General features: G+C 35.9%; 1 protein-coding gene across 1 annotated transcript in view; it reads left to right on the top strand.

Moving 5' to 3' along the window:
* Positions 1 to 18,544, top strand: part of LOC136037348 (tyrosine-protein kinase Drl-like) — a 116,849-nt gene that overhangs the window by 42,528 nt on the left and 55,777 nt on the right. Inside the window, exon 6 of the mRNA XM_065720024.1 lies at positions 16,043 to 16,331. Within this exon, the coding sequence (XP_065576096.1) occupies positions 16,043 to 16,331 (289 nt within the window). The remainder of the gene's footprint in view (positions 1 to 16,042; positions 16,332 to 18,544) is intronic.

The raw sequence follows: 18,544 nt of genomic DNA, 5'->3' as shown, positions 1-18,544 counted from the left end.
ATTCCTGGAGCCGCAAATTAGGAAATAATAATACAAAATTATAATGTTACTCTTTACTTTCTTTTCAATTTTTCTTTAATCAATAAAAACTAAGAAGCAAATATAAAATATTTACTGGTTTGAAAGTGAATATTTATTTATTAATAAAACCTGTCAAATCAAACAAATAACAAGACGGAGCACTTAAAAAAAAGAAAAAAGCATGAATTTTCTAGTGACTTGCGTATAGTTGAAGTAAATACTTAGCAAAACGAAAACATGTTGATCTAATTTCGATCTGGTCAGTTACAGTGAGAACCCTCCAAAAGGGAGTAGAATACAGTATGCTAGGAAGAGTGACAGCGTTGTATAGGTTTGCTAAAAGTGGCCGATTGAATCGGACCTAGCAAGAATCGATGCAAGCGTGAGATGCAGAAACATGTCGTTTAAGCTGGTCGAGGACAAGTTTTCGGATATGGTGGATTGATGAACCTATTGGTGGACCAAGACAACCAGATGGAAAGAAAACATAGAAATCGGTTTTCCAATTAAATGCGACGATATCCGATTCTTATGAGTTGAATTGAAGTCCAACTTTCTCATACTCAGCTTCTAAGATTTCAACATTTCAGTTATTCACTGTAAAGCTCGGCTAAGATTCAGAGTACCGTCCACAAAAAAAACAAAACAGATTAACAGAGGACTGAATCAGTGAAGATAGACACAGGTTTTGAGCATCAAGGATCCAATTTTTGAAAAAAGACGAGGGAGGTGATTAGCGGGCTTCTTGCTTAAATGGAACAAATAAAGTTAGTAAGATAAGGAGCTAATTTTTGTAAGGATGTAGTTTCAGTCGGATTTATAATCTGGAATACAGACTCCGGAGAGAGCGAATAAAAGTTAGATTCAATCCACGTTTATCAGTCTTCATAAATATCGCTGCATGGATTAGAGAATCGAATGCACGTCTAATGTTAAGTCTGGCCAAGGCAAGGCTCTCCCTACAAAGGTTCGACATCAATCAAGACATTAGCAACAACGGTAAAAGTATCGTCAAATCTAGCCCCATGCTTGAAGTGGAACTGGTGTGAAGCAGTGTCAAATTTTTGATTCAAAAAGAGGAAAATACAGTCCACTGAGTAAAGATCGTCTGCACAAGTAGAGAGGGTTCAGCGTAATAGACTTCCATGAGAAGTTTACATGTGTTCCAGATGGATCGCATTGACTTTATCAACACCAGATGAACCTTCCCATTAACATTTATTGATGACACATTCGACAGAACGGGTACGAACGGTAAAATCTTCATCGGAATGAGAAGACAGAAACTGATCCGAGGCAGCCTCGTAAAACTGCTCGATGAAGGGTCAGGGGCGAGAACCGGAGCTGACAACTTCCAATCTTTTGTGTTTTTCCCTCTTTTTACCTCACTGCACTCTTTCACTCGAAAGACGTTGAAAATCACTCTTTTTGTCAGTTTTTTTTAGCTAAAGTCACTCTCTTACAAAATAATTGAAGAAAAGATCTAGCAAATTCAAAAAAATCGTCAAATCAAATTATTTGATTGCAAAAGATGTCAGTATGATTCCTGTAATCTATGCCTCACCTCAGCCCTCGCGTCGTCTTTCCAGCTTTTCTAACCTTTCAAGAAGAAGTAAATTAAGTAAATCAGAGTCAAATTAACTAGTGGAAATTCTAAATCAGTTTTAATAAACGATATGAAAAGCTGTTTGGTGCAACAGCTCTTCTTCGAAATGGAAAAGTGAGTATACAGAAAAGTAATGGAGAGCAACAACCAAAAGCAACCTCTTTGATGTGCACTCTCAATCTGATGAACTTCTCCAAACATTTTATGCACCATTTTAAAGTACAAATTCAGCCCCTCTAGGCTTGTGGTAGCCATTTTTAGAAACTATAATTTATCTGGTTAAATGGATGTTTAGGGGCTTTTTGCTACCTTGGAAAGTAGCCGAGCTAGGCAAATGAAACTCTTAGGAATAATTCTATGGCCAAAACTATAGCCTATACCATAGCCTGGGAACTATAGCCTGGGAAAGTATTGTTAACCCACTATGTGGGTTAACAATACCCACATAGCTATATACCCACATATACCCACATATGCTATATACCCACATATGCTTCTAGGGCTTAGAAGATTGCACACATGACATGTGTTGCTGAAGGATGAAAGCTGAGAGTATTTTCTCTACAGGTCTGCAACTGAATCTGCAGAATCTGCAACTTATTATTATGTGTAAATGAAGTAAGTGTGATCAGAAAATTAAACACGCCCTGGGCGTAGCATCAACCACAGGTGCACAAGTATTTTGAATTGTACTCTTTTTGAGCAAAAATAACTCTTTTTGGGACTCGATTCACCCACTCGTTACAGAAGTCTGCGGTTGGCAATATTACCTTTAACTTCTATACACAATAAGCATACCATCTATCCATCTTATGGGATGTCAGCTGGGGAAGGAGAGGAATGTGTAGTTGTCGAACGAGATGCAAGCCTAAAGACTACATTTTGCCCATGTTTAGCCCGGACGCAGTAGCAATTGATTAGATTTTTCCAATGCTGAGCAAGGATCTTGGAGAAATTGTGCTTCGTGGAAGTCCATATGCTAGTTGCAAGACCGGTGTTCGGACGTCCACACTCTTTCCATATTGAGAAAGAGAGTTTAGCTTGGCTATATGAAGCGACGAGATCTGGGCTTCACGACCACCAAGAAATGAGTTCTTTACGGACTCGCTGCAAAGAAAAAGCTGAATTTGCAGCAAAATGAAGAGTGGCAAGCTTATGCATAGTACATATCATGACAGATCAGAATCTGTTTTTGAGGCAACTGGAGTAACTTATGAAGGTGATTGAAAACAGGGGCGTAATTTCTTATGGTGTAGGCCGTCAACTGCCCCTCCAGACCTCGTTCTGGCCTTCAGACCACAATCTTCCCTAGCTGGAATTTAGTTTCTTCAAGAATCTAGTAAAAACAAAGATAAGCCTTGATAATTCAAGCATTCACTGAAGGGGGTCAGTTTTGTTTAGTATATCTTTACTTTATCGCACTATATGACACATTTTTCAGTCTTCTCGGTCATTTTTACTTGATTTGCGAAACTTGGATCCAGCTTTATACCCACTCCCTGAAATTTTGACGAAATTACTCCACCAAAAGGGACGCTGATTTTATTCAAAATTTGATCTACCAACCCGAAAATAGGGCTTGATCGATTCAATCAAGATACTTTTTGGAATTGGATTAGAGAGACCTGATTTGACTTGAATTATAATTTACCTAATCTGACAATTTTACTGTAAATGAAAGTATATGAACTACATGAGTTTTCTACTTTCTATTTCATTTAGCAATTCTGCAATATTTACAGTAGCGCTGTTATTTATTTTCTAGTATCTCCCTCCTTTTTAGTTTTAATCAAATTTCCCCATGGGCTTTCATATTCTTCTCCGTTTAGGCCATTTCCATCAGGAGTAATAAGCTTTCTTCTTATCTACACAGCATCCGGTCGATTACTCTTGCTATTGACATGTCTAATAGCTACTCTGCCGTAACTCGGTCATTTAAAACTACATTTGTTTGTCTAATGATATTCCAGGTCATTTAACAATATCAGAAAGAAGTCAAACATCAGAAAAAAATATAGTGGAATGAGTTTCTGCTGCTACCCTTTCATTTTTAGAAGTTCAATCAAACAGTTCGTGTTAACGGACTGTAGTAAGGAGCGAACCGGCTCAATAGTAACCGAAACTCTAAAAAACGGAATTTTGATACCAATATATACATCAAAAGAATTGTATTTTTATTTTATTTATTATTACGAATAGCGGTAAGCATTAATGCTTGTCGCAAAACACAAAAACACAAAATAATAATACTAATCTAAAGTAAATTGGCAACGACAAATTAAACAGCAAAAACTTCTAAATAAAACGACACTACACAACAAAAGCGTCTAAATAGAAAGGCGTATTTACTAATGCACTCTCAAAATTTCGAACACTCTCTGCCTCGACAACCTCCAAAGGCAAACCATTCCATGGTCCGGCAACTCTACTAACAAAAGATATCTGACCAACTTTTTTCAGTGGTTTTGGGGGTATAATTTATAATCATGCTGACGAGTAGAGTGATAATGGCTAAATTTGAAAAATAAATTTGGATCGACATCATCCACTCCTTTAATTATACGAAACACATTTACAAGGTCATTGCGACGTCTACGAAACTTCAACGACGGGCGTTGAAGCCTAGAAAGTCTCTGCGGATAAAAAAGGCGCTGAAGGTATGGGACCAATCTAGTGGCCCTTCTCTGAACCTTTTCTATCCTATGCTCATCCGTTAGACTTAATGGAAACCAAACAGAAATATTATACTCAAGAAGAGGGCGAACCATTGATTTGTATAGTAGTAAGAAATTACAAAGGTTGAACCTACTAAAGCTTCTCCTTATAGACGGTAAACGATAATTTGCATTCTTTACAATTTCCGAAACATGCTTATCAAATTTCAATTGGGTATCAAAGTAAACACCAAGGTCACGTACTATTTCGTTAGAAGGGATTTGTATGCCAGACAGCTGGTAAGTATGCACAGGTGGGAGTTTACGAGCATAGTGTAGAACAACACACTTAGAAGGGTTTATGAACATGGAATTAGATTCGCACCAATAAGTTAGAGAGTCAAGATCCTCCTGTAAAAGTTGCACATCGTTTTGGTCTCGTACTGGTAGATAAGGTTTTACATCATCCGCGAACATCTTGACAGTAGAATGCTGAACAGAGGAAGGCAGATCATTAATAAATAAACAAAATAAAATTGGACCCAGGCAGCTACCCTGGGGGACTCCGCTTAACACATCAATTGAGGATGACATAGCTTCACCAACAACAACCTGCTGAGTTCGTCCATTTAGATAATCAGCAATAAATGCAGTTGTTTTTTTACCCAATTTATAAGCTGCACATTTTTTAAGAAGGGTGGGTATTGAGACTTTGTCGAATGCCTTCGAGAATTCGATGTAAATGCAGTCAAAGGGTATAGCTAAATCGGCAAAACGTTGAAAATCCAAAGTAACCTCAAGAAGCTGAGTATTACAAGACCTATTTTTTCGGAAACCATGCTGAGCAGGATTCCAAAGATGATTTCCATCAAAATACTTTTGAACGCGTGAAACAATCAACTTTTCCATCACTCGGCGAAAAATAGACGTGATTGAAATCGGCCGATAGTTTTTAAAATCTGACCTGGAGCCACTTTTGTGAAGCGGCTTTACCAAGGCCTTCTTCCACCCTGACGGACACAGTCCATGCGCCAAAGATAAGTTAAATATATAGGTAAGCGGTTCTGCAATTTCATGAGCAATTTGTCTTATCATTACGTTCGGGAAACCGTCTATATCCGGCGCTTTAGACGTATCCAATTTTATAAGAATAGTATAAACTTCAGTCAATGAGAAACCTGAATCATCAAATGGTACAAGAATGTCCGGCGACGCAATCGACTCTACTTGAGATGCAAAATTAGCTTCATTTGAATGAATTGGCTGTGTTTTAACAAAAATTGAAGAAAAAATTTGGTTAAAAATAAGAGCCTTCTCAGAATCACTATCAATCTTTTGGTGTGTATCCTGATGTGTGAACGTAGATGAAGATGGTGCAAGGTTAGGCTTATTCCTATTTACATATTTCCAAAATATTTTAGGTGATGCGGTGCTTGAGTGAATAATACGTGACTCAAGCTCTTCACGATTAGCCCTAAGAAGCCGAGTGACCTTGTTTCTCACTAGTGAATACGCATGCCATTCACCTGAATCCTCTTGCAACTGAGTATCCAAATGCCCTTGTCTGACTACTTTACTATGTCGTGATTCAATATAAGACCGCCAAAGACTATTTTTTTCACGTATTGCTTGGAGTATGTGTCTCGGAAGTTTAGGATTATTTCTGCGACCGGAAAAATTCCTCACCAAAGGAACAAATTTATCCCTACATTCCCTCAACACCTTTTTTACAAAATCAAACGCGGTGTCTGGAGAAACATGATTATTTTTTAGTTCATACATGATATTAATAGACGAAATAAATTGTCGCATTAATTCATAATCGGCTTTAGCATAATCATGCCGATAAAACTCAAAACCTCTCTGTTGAGCATCAATATTCATGTAAATATCTAACACAACATGATCACTTTTACCCAAAGGCGGACGGAAATCTACACTCAAAATATCATCGATTGACTTGGTAATAACCAAATCTAAAATCGATGGAATAGCATCATTCCTGGCTCGAGTTGGCCTAACAATATGTTGGTATAAGTACAGATCATCCAATCTATCTAAAAATTGCTGCTCATACGATGAAGTGGACAAACTCGTACTATGCGCACTCCAATCTATCAAAGGTAAATTGAAGTCACCTAGAATAAGGAACTTTGAACTACGACCAACAAGACGAGAAATACAAGGTAGAATATTGGCATTATTAACTGGACTCGATAAATTCACAGTATGACTACGTTAAAAAGCTACAATACACATGTAAGTACTATGATAAGGCAATTTAACATCAACCAAAAAGACACTCCGACACTGAGTCTACTAACGAATCAACAACCACAGAAAACTTAATAGAACAATGAATATAAACACAAATCCCTCTTTTAGCTAAATTATTAGATACTAAATTATATTGTGGTAGCGGCTGAAAATAAATAGACGGGTCACTGAAATGTTTTGGTAAAACTTCGGTAACAACAACTAAATGCGGTTTACGTTGCTTTATTAGCTCACTAAACTCTTCCCATTTAGATGACAGGCAGTCTGCATTTGTATATGTCACCAAAAATTTATCACTCAGACACTTCAACTTTTTTAGGGAGTCACTCTTCGATGCTCGCGTAGCTATTTGGGGTTTCACGAAAAGAGTTATTATTCACGAGGGTTACTCCGTTTTTGCTACGTTTTATTTTCCAGTTAGTTTCGCCAGCGTCCAATTTTGATTTCAGCTCCTGTTTCAGGGCATCGTACTTATTTTTTTCCAACAGTTCAATCGTAGTACGATCATGAGAGACTTTGAACAAGGGGTATGTAGCTTTGATACTAGCAGTCTCGGACATCAGAAAGAAACAAGCTGTATCACGTTCTACCGGTGTCTTAAGCATCAACTTAATAGGCCTGATCTTACCAGGCGTATGTTTACCAAGTCTAACTGAGTAGCTACATTTCGCAGGGCAAAGTACAAGTAGCTTGTCGTTGAAAAATTTGTAATCGGTCTCGTTTTGTTGTCTACGAGATGACAAAGTAGCGTCTTCAGCTAAACCAAACACGATCAGGTTTTTTTTGTTTTTCCACAATATCTGACAATAAAATGAACTTAAGTTCGAGCTACTGACACTGATTTCCTCGTCCTTTTTCACAAATTTTTCAGTTAGGCATTTTTCCAAGCTCTGACACTTCACTCCTATTAGGTTCTCAGTAACATACTGGACGTCGGAAAGTGTGCACTTATTTTTCAGGTCATTCTCGATTTCAACTACTTTCCGTTGGATAGGCTCTAATAAAGTGCAAAACTTATCCTCCATCGCCTTAAATGACGTTTGAATTTCACCCCTCAAAATATATTTAATTTCTGCATATGTCAGCCCTTGGTTGATCGTGTTTTTCTTTTGTTTACATACGGGGCAGAACCAAAGTGACCCGAGCCTCCGAGTCATTTTTGTGAATAAGTTGTATTCCGGCTCTGTCATTTCCAAGCATACTATGCATACCAGGATTCGCATGGGTCGCAAAGCAATGCAAAATCGTCTTCTTGCAATTTGGAGTCACAACCTTTGTACTCATCAACACCTTTTTTGGGCGAATGTCTTGGTCTTTTTTGGGCAACTGTGATAGATGATCCTTTGTTTTTCTCCATAACTCTATCGTTCTAATAGTGACAACAGTGCGCGCACGCTAATTTTGAAACCAAGCGTACACGTGGGCTAATTAAAACAAGGCCAAACAAAATAGTCCTTGTATAACAAGATTGACCTTATAAATGCTAGTTAATACACCACTCTATAGGGTCACTTATTAGCAAAGAAGGTAAGCAGATAGATACTTATTTCCTCTGATTTTTGAAGATTTTTGGATTACATTTAGATAAGACAAGAAAACAGCGTTGCCAAAAATACATATTCATATAAAATACAGTTTAAATATATAAGTTTTATCAAGTTTAGTTTTGCCCATTAAAAGTTACGATCCTGAGAAAATTTGCCTTATTTTCGAAAAAAGGGGGGAACACCCTCTAAAAGTCATAGAATCTTAATAAAATCGCACCATCCAACTCAATTTATCAGATAAACTTACTGTAGAGGTTTCAAGCTCCTATCGGCAAAAATGTTTAATTTTGTATTTTTTGCCAGAAGTGTAATGACGGATGCGTGTTTATTTGTTTTTTTGTTGTTTTTTCTCCTAGGGGTAGTCTTAATGACCAAGTGGTCCTAGGATGTCATGAGAGGACTCATTCTAACGGAAATTAAAAGTTCTAGTGCCCTTAATCAGTGACGAAAAAATTGTAGGGTAATTAGGCCTCCTTCCACGGTCATTTTTTCCCAAAGTCTCCGGATCAAAATTTTGAGATATTCATTTTGTTCAGCATAGTCAAAAAATCTAATAATTATGTCTTTGAGGACGACTTAATACCCCAAAGTCCCCGGGGGAAGGGCTGCAAGCTATGGACTTTGCCCATTGTTTACATATAGTATTGGGTTATTGGGAAGTATACAGATATTATCAGGGGGGATTTTTTCTGGTGGTGAAGTGTCAGGGGGAGGATCTTTTGATGGAGAAATTTATCATGGGGAAAGAGAACTTCCATGAAGGGGGGCTGTATTTTCCAACATTATTTAAAAAACAACATTAAAAAAACATTATTTAAAAAACATTATTTAACAACATTATTAAATAAAGAAAACAACTTTTTTCAATTGAAAGTAAGGAACAACATTAAAATTTAATACGAACAGATATTATTATGTTTATCAGGGGGTTCGTCCCCTTCCATACCTCTCTGTTTACGTTAAAGTATTTTGAGCAATTTCAAAAGAGCTATTTATTCTAATTAAACGGCCTTTGTGATTCAGGGGTCATGATTAAAAAATTGGAACAAAAAAAGGTATTGACGAGGGGGCGAACCCCCTCATATATGTAATAAAAATGTAAAAATATAGAAGTTCTTTATGTAAGTTAATTGTCGTAAATAAAACTGAAACTTTTAGTGGCCTTTATAAGTCACCAAAAATATTGGAGGGCAACTAGGCCTCCTTCCCGTCCCCTTTTCTCAAAATTATCCGATCAGAACTTTGAGAAAGCCATTTAGCCAAAAAATGTAAAATTTTTATGCAAATCTTGTTTTAATTATTCATATACCTGAGCCAAAATCAAAACTTGCATTAATTCAAACACGTTCAGAAATTAAATAAAAAACAAGTTTTTTAAACGTAAAGTAAGGAGCGACATTAAAACTTAAAACAAACAGAAACTATTCCGTATACGAAAGGGGCGGTCCCCTCCTGAACACCCCGCTCTTTACGCTAAAGTTTGACTCTTTCTCACAACTCTAATTTTTACAACAATACAAAACTTTACCGCAAAAAGTGGGGCATTGAGGAGGAGACAGACCCTTTCATATACGGAATAATTTCTGTTCGTTTTAAGTTTTAATATCGCTCCATACTCTCATTTAAAAAAAAAAACTTTTTTTTATTTAATCTCATAAAACACAACTATACAGAATATAAGTGCTAGATATTGCATGACATAAAAAAAGTGAACAATTATTTGGAAGAACAGGTATCGAAAAACAAATAGCTTCAATTCCTCAAGCAACTAAATCCCTTGTTGTATCCAAAATATATTACAATAAACACCAAAACGAAGATATTGTGCGCAATTTAAGAGAATCAATGGCTTCAATCACAATTAAAACTTTCAGCAAAATCAACCGACGTCCCCTACTATAGACCATAAAAGGAGTTTAACTCTCATTACCAATAAAAGACTAAGACTAGTAAATGGGTAAAGCTGACCTTATATCTTATACCTGACCTTACACTAATAACCTTTTCTGTTCAAGATTCAACACAACAAGTAGAAAAGTTAAAAGTAGTAGAATACGCAAACAAAGTAAGGTATGTACCAGGCAGGTAAAATCTCATCGTATCACCGTAAGTAAGTAAGGACTTTGAATAGAATCCTACGGAACACCATAATTAACAAAACACTTACTAGAAATAACATTAGTTTACATAGTTCTAACAGGTCTTCCAGTATAAAACTTTCAAACCATTTTAGATATATGCCCTTGACGTACAAATATTCAAATCTACGCGTTTAAATCATAAAATACTTTATCAAATGACTTACTAAAATCACAAATACGATAATAGCAAGTTCGTACTATTTAAGACAATTTTTCACAAGACACAGGAGGTACTGCAAAGCATAGGTTCAGAAAGATGCTTAAGAAAGAATTATGCTTCAGAAAGATGTCCATATCTTTTCAAAATCGTACAGACAATGGTGTACAAATTCTCTTATCTTGGAGAATAATGGGAGGATTGAAACAGGTCTCTATATCTTCACGATTGCCTTCACACCTCTTTTTTGTAGTGGAATTGTTTTTATTTTATTTAAGGGAAGTTACAATCTTTAGTGAGATGTTAATAACTATTTTCTAAAATATGTTATTATTTATGCAGATTTCCCATTATTAATCTCATTTAAGATAATTATCTTCATGTATTTGTGGTCTGTGGGGATCGTATTTCTTTCTGATTTACTGTTCTGATTGGGTATGCTTTATCAAAAATCGACTCGAAAATAGAACTCCTTACACCCGAAGCCTGAGATGTATCACGTTCAATCTTAAAAAATGATTGCCAATCAAGATAGCTCACCTTCTTGGCAAACTTATCCCAACTTTCTTTTCTCATTTGTCGTGCTTTATTTTATCTGTACTATGCACGATTTTGCTTTCTTGCAAACAATTTTAAGATGGAATAGAATAAAATGAGATAAACTTTTTTTTTTAATACTAATTGAAATAGTGCGACAACAAATAGACGGCCCAGATCAGGGCAAAGGTAGTTACTTTAAAATATATGAAACATTATAACTTCGATTCAGTTGCTTGAGAGTTACAAAAACTTTATCAATTAGTTTTACAATATGGCTAAAAATCTTCGTGGCCAAGCTCATTAAAAGTTAATTATTATAAGGAATTGTAAAACTAAACTAAATCATATTATCAGCTCTAAATTCAGTAAACTTAAGATTGAACTCTCTAATGAGCATCTTAGAAGACCACACTGTCTTTCCATGAGTTAAAGTTATAATTCAAATAGGAATAAATCCTTTTATTAGACAGTGATAGCAATGACAAAATCTTTAATAATTTCGATAACATACAAGGTGATTGTCATCAGCAGTAATTATGTGACCGAAATATCCATAGATTTTTTCATTGTTTTCACTGTGTAATAAAAGGATTTATCCCTATTTTAACTGTTACTTGAACGTCAACTCTCACAGAAAATTAAAACCGTATATCTGATAGCTGGCACCTTTCTCATCAGTTAATCAAAATCTTCAACAAACTCCTCCAAGTGAGCAATAGGTGGCCTACGTCGTGCAGTAGCTAACAACTTCTTAGTATTCATTACTAACTCAAATACCATCATAAACTACCAAATATTCCGTTATCGTGAAACTCAAACTAATCTTTACTAAAAAACCTAAGGCTATGGATTGGCTTTGCTATTCTTTTGATTTCTAAAATAATTTTCAGTTAAGTGTAACTTCCATTGCAGTGTAAAGAGCAGGTACTTCCACTGTAGTGTATATACACTATATAGTGTATATAGACTCCCCCTTATATTTCACGTAATCTCCTACGTTCTGAGTTATATTGTTGTGCTAACTTTTGTTAAAAAAGAGATTAAAGATAAATAACGCTGAAATACTAAATTTCATAGAGAAAAATGCGTTCACTTTGTGTTTAGGTACAGGAATACACCTTTAAAAATTCATACCATATGAGTACCATATCTATGCCAGTCAATAAGAGCCAAACTTACCATTAATTTGATGCACATAGTAGAAATAAAATTTCATGAAAAAAGTTACTTTTTCATCCCAAATAATTCTAGTAATCACTATTTTGGGGTAGAAAAACCTTTCGTGCAGTCATTGGGCTAACCGATCAATCTTTCCATTCAGTGTTCCATCGTGGTACCGTTCCTACCATAAACAACCAAATTTGTTATAGTCGTGCTGATCTTTAAAATTTTGAATCATGAAACACTTAAGGCCGTGATTAAGTGAACTGATGGAACTCGAAAATCCCATGTTAAATTGAAAATTTGTATTTAAAAAGTACATAAGTATTCATTGGCGGAGGATACCGCTTTTAATATCAGGCCATAGCTTCTTGAAGATGCTACAAAATGCTTGAAAGGATTTTGCTCTATTTCCTCTAATTGCTTAGAAATCTTAGAAAATGTCTAGGTCTTTTTCACAAGTTTACTCTATGAAGGATATTGCTTTTGGAACAAAATCGGTGCTATCATGAGCAGAAAACAATAACCTGTAAGATGATTGGGACCATTTTTCGATGTATTTTCCTGTTTTCTAACAGTCCCCTAGAATATTTTCAGCTACCTGAAATTTTTAGAAGTCGGTTGCCATAAAGAATCGTTTCAGATTGCCGATAGTACCCCCTAGAGACCAAAATGACAAGCTGGTATAATCAGCTGCTTGTTAATAGAGTGTGAAATTTTCATAAATTATTTCAATGCAATGAAGAAACCTAGAAATGGGAAATAGTCAGGAGCCTTCCGTAAAGTTGAGCACACAAAGCTGAAATCATGGGGAAAATTAAATCAAAGCGAGGTATGCAACTGCGAAACTGCGAACAATTTGGGGATAGGCGAGTGGATAAAGAATCGAAAAGAGGCTAAGGCGGACTGTTGCATGGAAGTTGGAAAGAACGGACTAGTCAACCTCAAACGAGGCCACGACTACTTTTACCAAGTACAATGTCAGCTTGAATGTGCTCAGCTAGATACTTGCTTTTTCATGATTTTTACCCAGAAAGACTTCTACATTGAAAAGATAGACCGCGAAGCAGGCTTTTGGACCGATAAGATTTTTCCAAAGCTAAAAGGATTCTTCATGGATGCTTTGATCCCAGAGTTCCACGGGGGCTTCCAATACGAGAGCCGTACTTATAAGATTAATCGTTTCGTACCGGTAACAGGAAAATTCATTTTCCTTACATTCTATCCTTCTTTGTATTTACATACTTAATTGTATTGTCATTTGAAATAAAATACCTTTGTTTATATTGCTTGTCCTCCAACTTTATCAAGTTGAATGGATAACTGCTTTGAAGGGTAAAAAGAGATTTTTGGGTGTTTTCATTGGGAAATACTTTTTTGTATTTTCACTGAAAAAAAAATGAAAAGAAACAGAAACAACAAAAGTGCCGCAATAAATTTAGGAAAATAAATCCCCCCCCAATGAGTTTTTGTGAACTAGTGACACTGCGTAAACCGCAAATTTTCTAAGAAGAAATCAAATGATGGTTAAAAATAACAGGTTGCTTATCTTTTATACAGAGATGTAAATTGCTCTTGATCAAGGGCAATTTGCTACTGATTCTAAATTTTGTAGGCTGATTTTCCTATGTTGCAGGATAGGGTTGGGGCGGTATGCACCTTGGGGTTAGTCATGGCGGTAATATCATTTTCGGAGATTCTATGGGTCTGATTGTTAGAGGGAAAAGGACTTATCAATTATGTCAAATTCAAATACCACTAGTATTCAAATAACCTTACATATACGAAGGAAGAAATGTAGTTCAGAAGAACTGCTTTCTGAAAGATTTGAACTCGTGTCCCCCCAGTACTGCTTGTTTGATCAGACATAGCTTAACCGACACAGGCTGACATTTCTTTGAGGCAGGGGGAGGTTGCCCTCTCTATACCTCATTCCCCCTTCCGGATTTTATTTGATCCCTTGATTTTGGTTTGCTCTCTCCAACAGTTACAAGCATAGACAATATTTACGATTATATTGACGATTATGAGTACATCCTTTCTATTTTCTGAAACTATAAACAATAGAAAATTTCAACAACTTTGCTAGATATTTGGTATAACGCAGTGCTTCAGGTTGTTTATGAAATGACGAGCTCAACCCTCCTACATTTTTTAATTTACGACATTAGAAGCTCTAAAGAAACAATTTAAGACATTTCTAACCTGTCAATTAAATGGAACAGAAGACTTATGTTTGATAGTTTGTTCTGTCAATCTGACTTCGACGGCTAGTTCTTCTACGTACTTGGGCATCGTTGTCTTTCTGTTACTCATAGCTCATTATTTGATGTCATTTCAAACAACAGTTCCAACTGCTCCCAATCCATTTCTAAGATGAGACATGAAAAAACGGCAGAAAAAACATAAGAACCATATCATCTTTCACTTGAGATGAGTAGGGAAAATATCAAGAGAGTCTGAACAATAAAGACATTATATTTTCTCATTTAGGTGACGAAAATGTCTCAGATAAAGCGTTGGTAAGCAGATTGTAACAAAAGAGCTGCTTGTCACTGAATAGAAATTCAGATGGCCGTTATTTTGCAAATAACTTGAGGTTAATGACATTGTTGGCGGGGAAAGCACAGGATATCAAAATTAACAATGCGAAAAAATGCACTTTGGAAAGTAAATATTATCCTTTATTGTTTGCGAACCATGGTGAAAGGGCTATTAAAGTGATTATAATGAAGGTTTTTATTTCATAGGCACGTCTTAAACTCAGTAAAAATCTATTTACTTTGTATTTCATTCCTCTGGTGACTGAGAAATGTCAGTGTGAGGGGCTATTCACTCTCCATTACAAGTTTATATCTCAGAGTACTAAATGTTCCACCACGGATGCCATACTTCCACCGCATTCTGCTTCTTTGCACCATGTACGATATATTTCATGCCTCTAGAGGCGCACCTCCACCAATCGTCACAAGCAGTACATAGTCTATACAATTCTTAAGAGTGGGTGACCCTTCACGTCTACTAAAGGATTTAACTATTCATTTAATGGATTGTAAAGTTTTATTAGGCTTAGTTGCCCTAAACCATTTAACTCAACAAATATTTGCATCGCTGGCAATTTGTTATGTACAAAAGAATTTATGATAGAAGCTGCATTTTTTGGGGAAGGGAGCTGAGTTAGTTATAAAATAGCCAGAAAACGGATAGTTAGGGATTACCTACCGGGAATTAAGAAATGATCATCGCAACTTCCATATTTTAGATATGACCTTGCTCCCCAATGGGGAGCCTTGATATGGCCTTGGCCTTGCTGTCGAGATATGGCCTTGCTGTTCTCAAGGCCTTGCTCCCCCATGCTCCATCTGCCTACCCAATCATGTTGCAAATATATTAAATTTGCTTCATGCTTACTTAACCTCATCCATTAGAAAAAAGTATTTACCCAGTTTTGTAGGTGATGAATTGTCGAAAGTCTATTAATAACCTTAAAGTTACTCAGTATTTGAGGTCTATTTGACTACCTAGAAACTAATCAGACGAATAAACGTAACCAGAAAATATTATATATGCTGATATACTTTTACTCAAATTACGACGGACCAGCCTTCTTACGGAACCAAGGGGATGAGTTTTTCCAGGCAGAAGGCACCTTCCACTGTTTCTATTGAGGCAGGGGGGGGGGACGTTTCGGAAAAGATTTCTTTTAGCCAGAAAAAACTTCCAGACTTTTTGTGATGGTAAAAAAATGTTTTATTTGTTATAATTCTTTGTATATTTTGAATTGAAGAGTCTTTAAATTCAAATAATTCATATAATTCATGCTTATAAATTTATATAAATACATATAATACTACACCATGTTTCAGAGGAATCTTAATGGGAAATTTAATCTCAGGATATAGTGGATACATGTAAAATTTGACAATTTTTTATTTTAGCTATGGTGCATCTGGAATATGGACATCTTCGGAGATTTTTGAAAGAGAAAAAAGGAGTTCTAGTATTTGTAGCTATGCCACTATTGACTCTGTAAAAAAGCCCCTCCCATCTTTGAGCTTACCAGCTCCCTATGGAAGTTTGCCCATAAGTACCTATGTTGGCCGCTCAGTCAATGGCTCATTTTCAGTTTTATTTGACAAACAAGCACGTTTCGTCAACAGTAGTAGCGTTTACAATTCTCCAGCTCCAAGTTCTAAAGGAGCTCAAAGTTTACTGTCCTTTAAAAAGGTAAGGAAGCATCAAATAAAAATAGATTTTATATTTCTTGTTATGTTTGAGCAAGTGCCACAAAGGAGAAGGAAAGAGAAATGGCGAGGAAGATAGATAAAATGTCAGTATTAAGTTAGAGTACCAAGAACCGTGAAAAACAAATCTGATTGTGGAATTTGCTGCGTAGAAACTTACACGTACATCTTTAGGAAGAATCAAAAGCTCAGTTTTAATAAGACTTCAACATGCAGTTTTTGGTGGCAACAAAATGAAAAAAGAAAGAAGGGTGAAAAATTTGCACAAAAATAATGTGAAAACATAAGGCACCAAACGGCGGAGTAAGGCGTAGTTTTCCCGCTAAAGATAAAGTCGTCTTTAGAATTCAACGTGTTTCGAATATTCAGCGACGAAAATGAGTTTTCAAATTAAACTATTTTGCTTGTTTATTTTCACGGTTCAACATGGCAACACTGGCGAAAAACGATAATGTCTTGAAAACTTGATGATTTTGTAGTAACCAAAAGATGAAACATGGTTTCAAGATGAAACGTGAAATTGAAGGAAGTTTCTCAGAATGGTAATTTTTTTAGAACAATTAGAACAATTATGGTTTTGGCAGTTCTAGCTGCCTAGAAAATTCTTTCCCTTTCAAAATTTCATTTAAAAAATGAATGGTTTTTGGGGTCATGTGCAGTAAAACTACTGAGGTCGAGATTGACCCAGCACCCAAGTGCACCAAAGTGATGATCTGATTTATTCAGCATTACACCCTGTTTATAAGTTATCTTTCTCACTTATCCTTCTTATCGGATGCATATCCAAGTTTTCGACCTAGGTTAGTAATTGTTTTGGAATAGGACGTAATTCCAAAATTAAGTGACGTCTAGTTTAGAATACTGGGTATATTTCCAAAAATCCATTGCTATCACCCTAAAGTCATGAATTTAGAATTATTTGCGAATCCAAAGTTCGACCCTTGTCCAATCAGTTTTATTTTTGTCCTGTTAAACGGGGCCTCGACGGATCTTAAAAAAGACATACGTTTCAGCGTAAAACAAAATGGAGTGTGGTTAGTAATAAAAGTGTGATAATTCTGCTTTTTTTTTAAACAATTCCCGTTGGCTTACTTTAATCCCTCTCAAAATTGGTCATAAGATGTTACAATGATGTTATTTACTAAAAAATTGTGCTTTGAAACTTCGAATATGGTTAGGGAGTTCGATAGTTAAGTGAAAGATTAACATATGGTCCCTTTGTTTCCCTTCAAATTTGGCCAGAAGCCGACAAAGCTACATTTAAGTCATTTTTCATGCTTAATTTTGATATGCTTTGACTAGTTGTTGAAAGGAGAGCTACTTTAGTTTCTTTATGATTTCATCATAATTTATATTTCTTTCCAGTCAGCTGGTAGTTTGGTGGACGTCAATCTCTGTGTTTGACATGTTCCCTAAAATTTGAGTGACGAAATTATGTGCTCTATTGCTCTCCATTGACATGGAGTAGAATTTTAGACATGTACCAACTTGATTTTATGCTTAATACTAACCTAGGTTTCTAATGAGGCATTAAAACTAGTTTCTGACCTGAGTCGATTTTCGCTTCCACATCCGGATTTCAAGTGGCCCAACACTTGACTTCAACAAAACTTCGGGCCCGGCCCCTCCCCGGAAATTTAGTGAAATGTTTAATTTCCCCATGGTTTCTTGAGATTTTTGGCAAAAGTAGGACATTTATTAGGAATCTAGATACATGTGTGAAGCCTATTTTTGGGATTTTAGAGCATGCAATTATCCGGTCATGTCACTGCCCAATTATTGACCCATTTTCGGTCTAACTTTTCACACTCTTTGAAGCAATTAGTGATTGTACTCTTTGTTCTGTTTTTTTTCGTAAAGAGAGTTTGTTTTCCACAACGAAATACAATTATCCTTGATATTAGGGCGTTTATCTCCCCTTTTCAGGATAAGTACATTGATCCTTTTAATGGATCAATTTTGGAAACTATCATTTTTCATAAAAATCGATGTTTTCGCAATAGAAGAAATACCCCCCAAGAGCCCCTCATATTGCACTGTTAACCCTGAGATTTCTCTTTCAGTGGGATATAATAGATTCATCACTGGTTCTAAATTGTTATGTACATAACCTGAGCCTAAAACGTACTTTTGAGGCTTCAGTCTTCTTCCTCCCATCCGCTACAATACTACAGGTTAAAGTTAATCTGTATTTTC

Source organism: Artemia franciscana, chromosome 16 (genome assembly GCF_032884065.1).
Source record: "Artemia franciscana chromosome 16, ASM3288406v1, whole genome shotgun sequence".
Classification (NCBI taxonomy): domain Eukaryota; kingdom Metazoa; phylum Arthropoda; class Branchiopoda; order Anostraca; family Artemiidae; genus Artemia; species Artemia franciscana.
The sequence above is the reverse complement of the archived record's forward strand: the minus strand, read 5'-3'. Positions and strand labels throughout refer to the sequence as shown.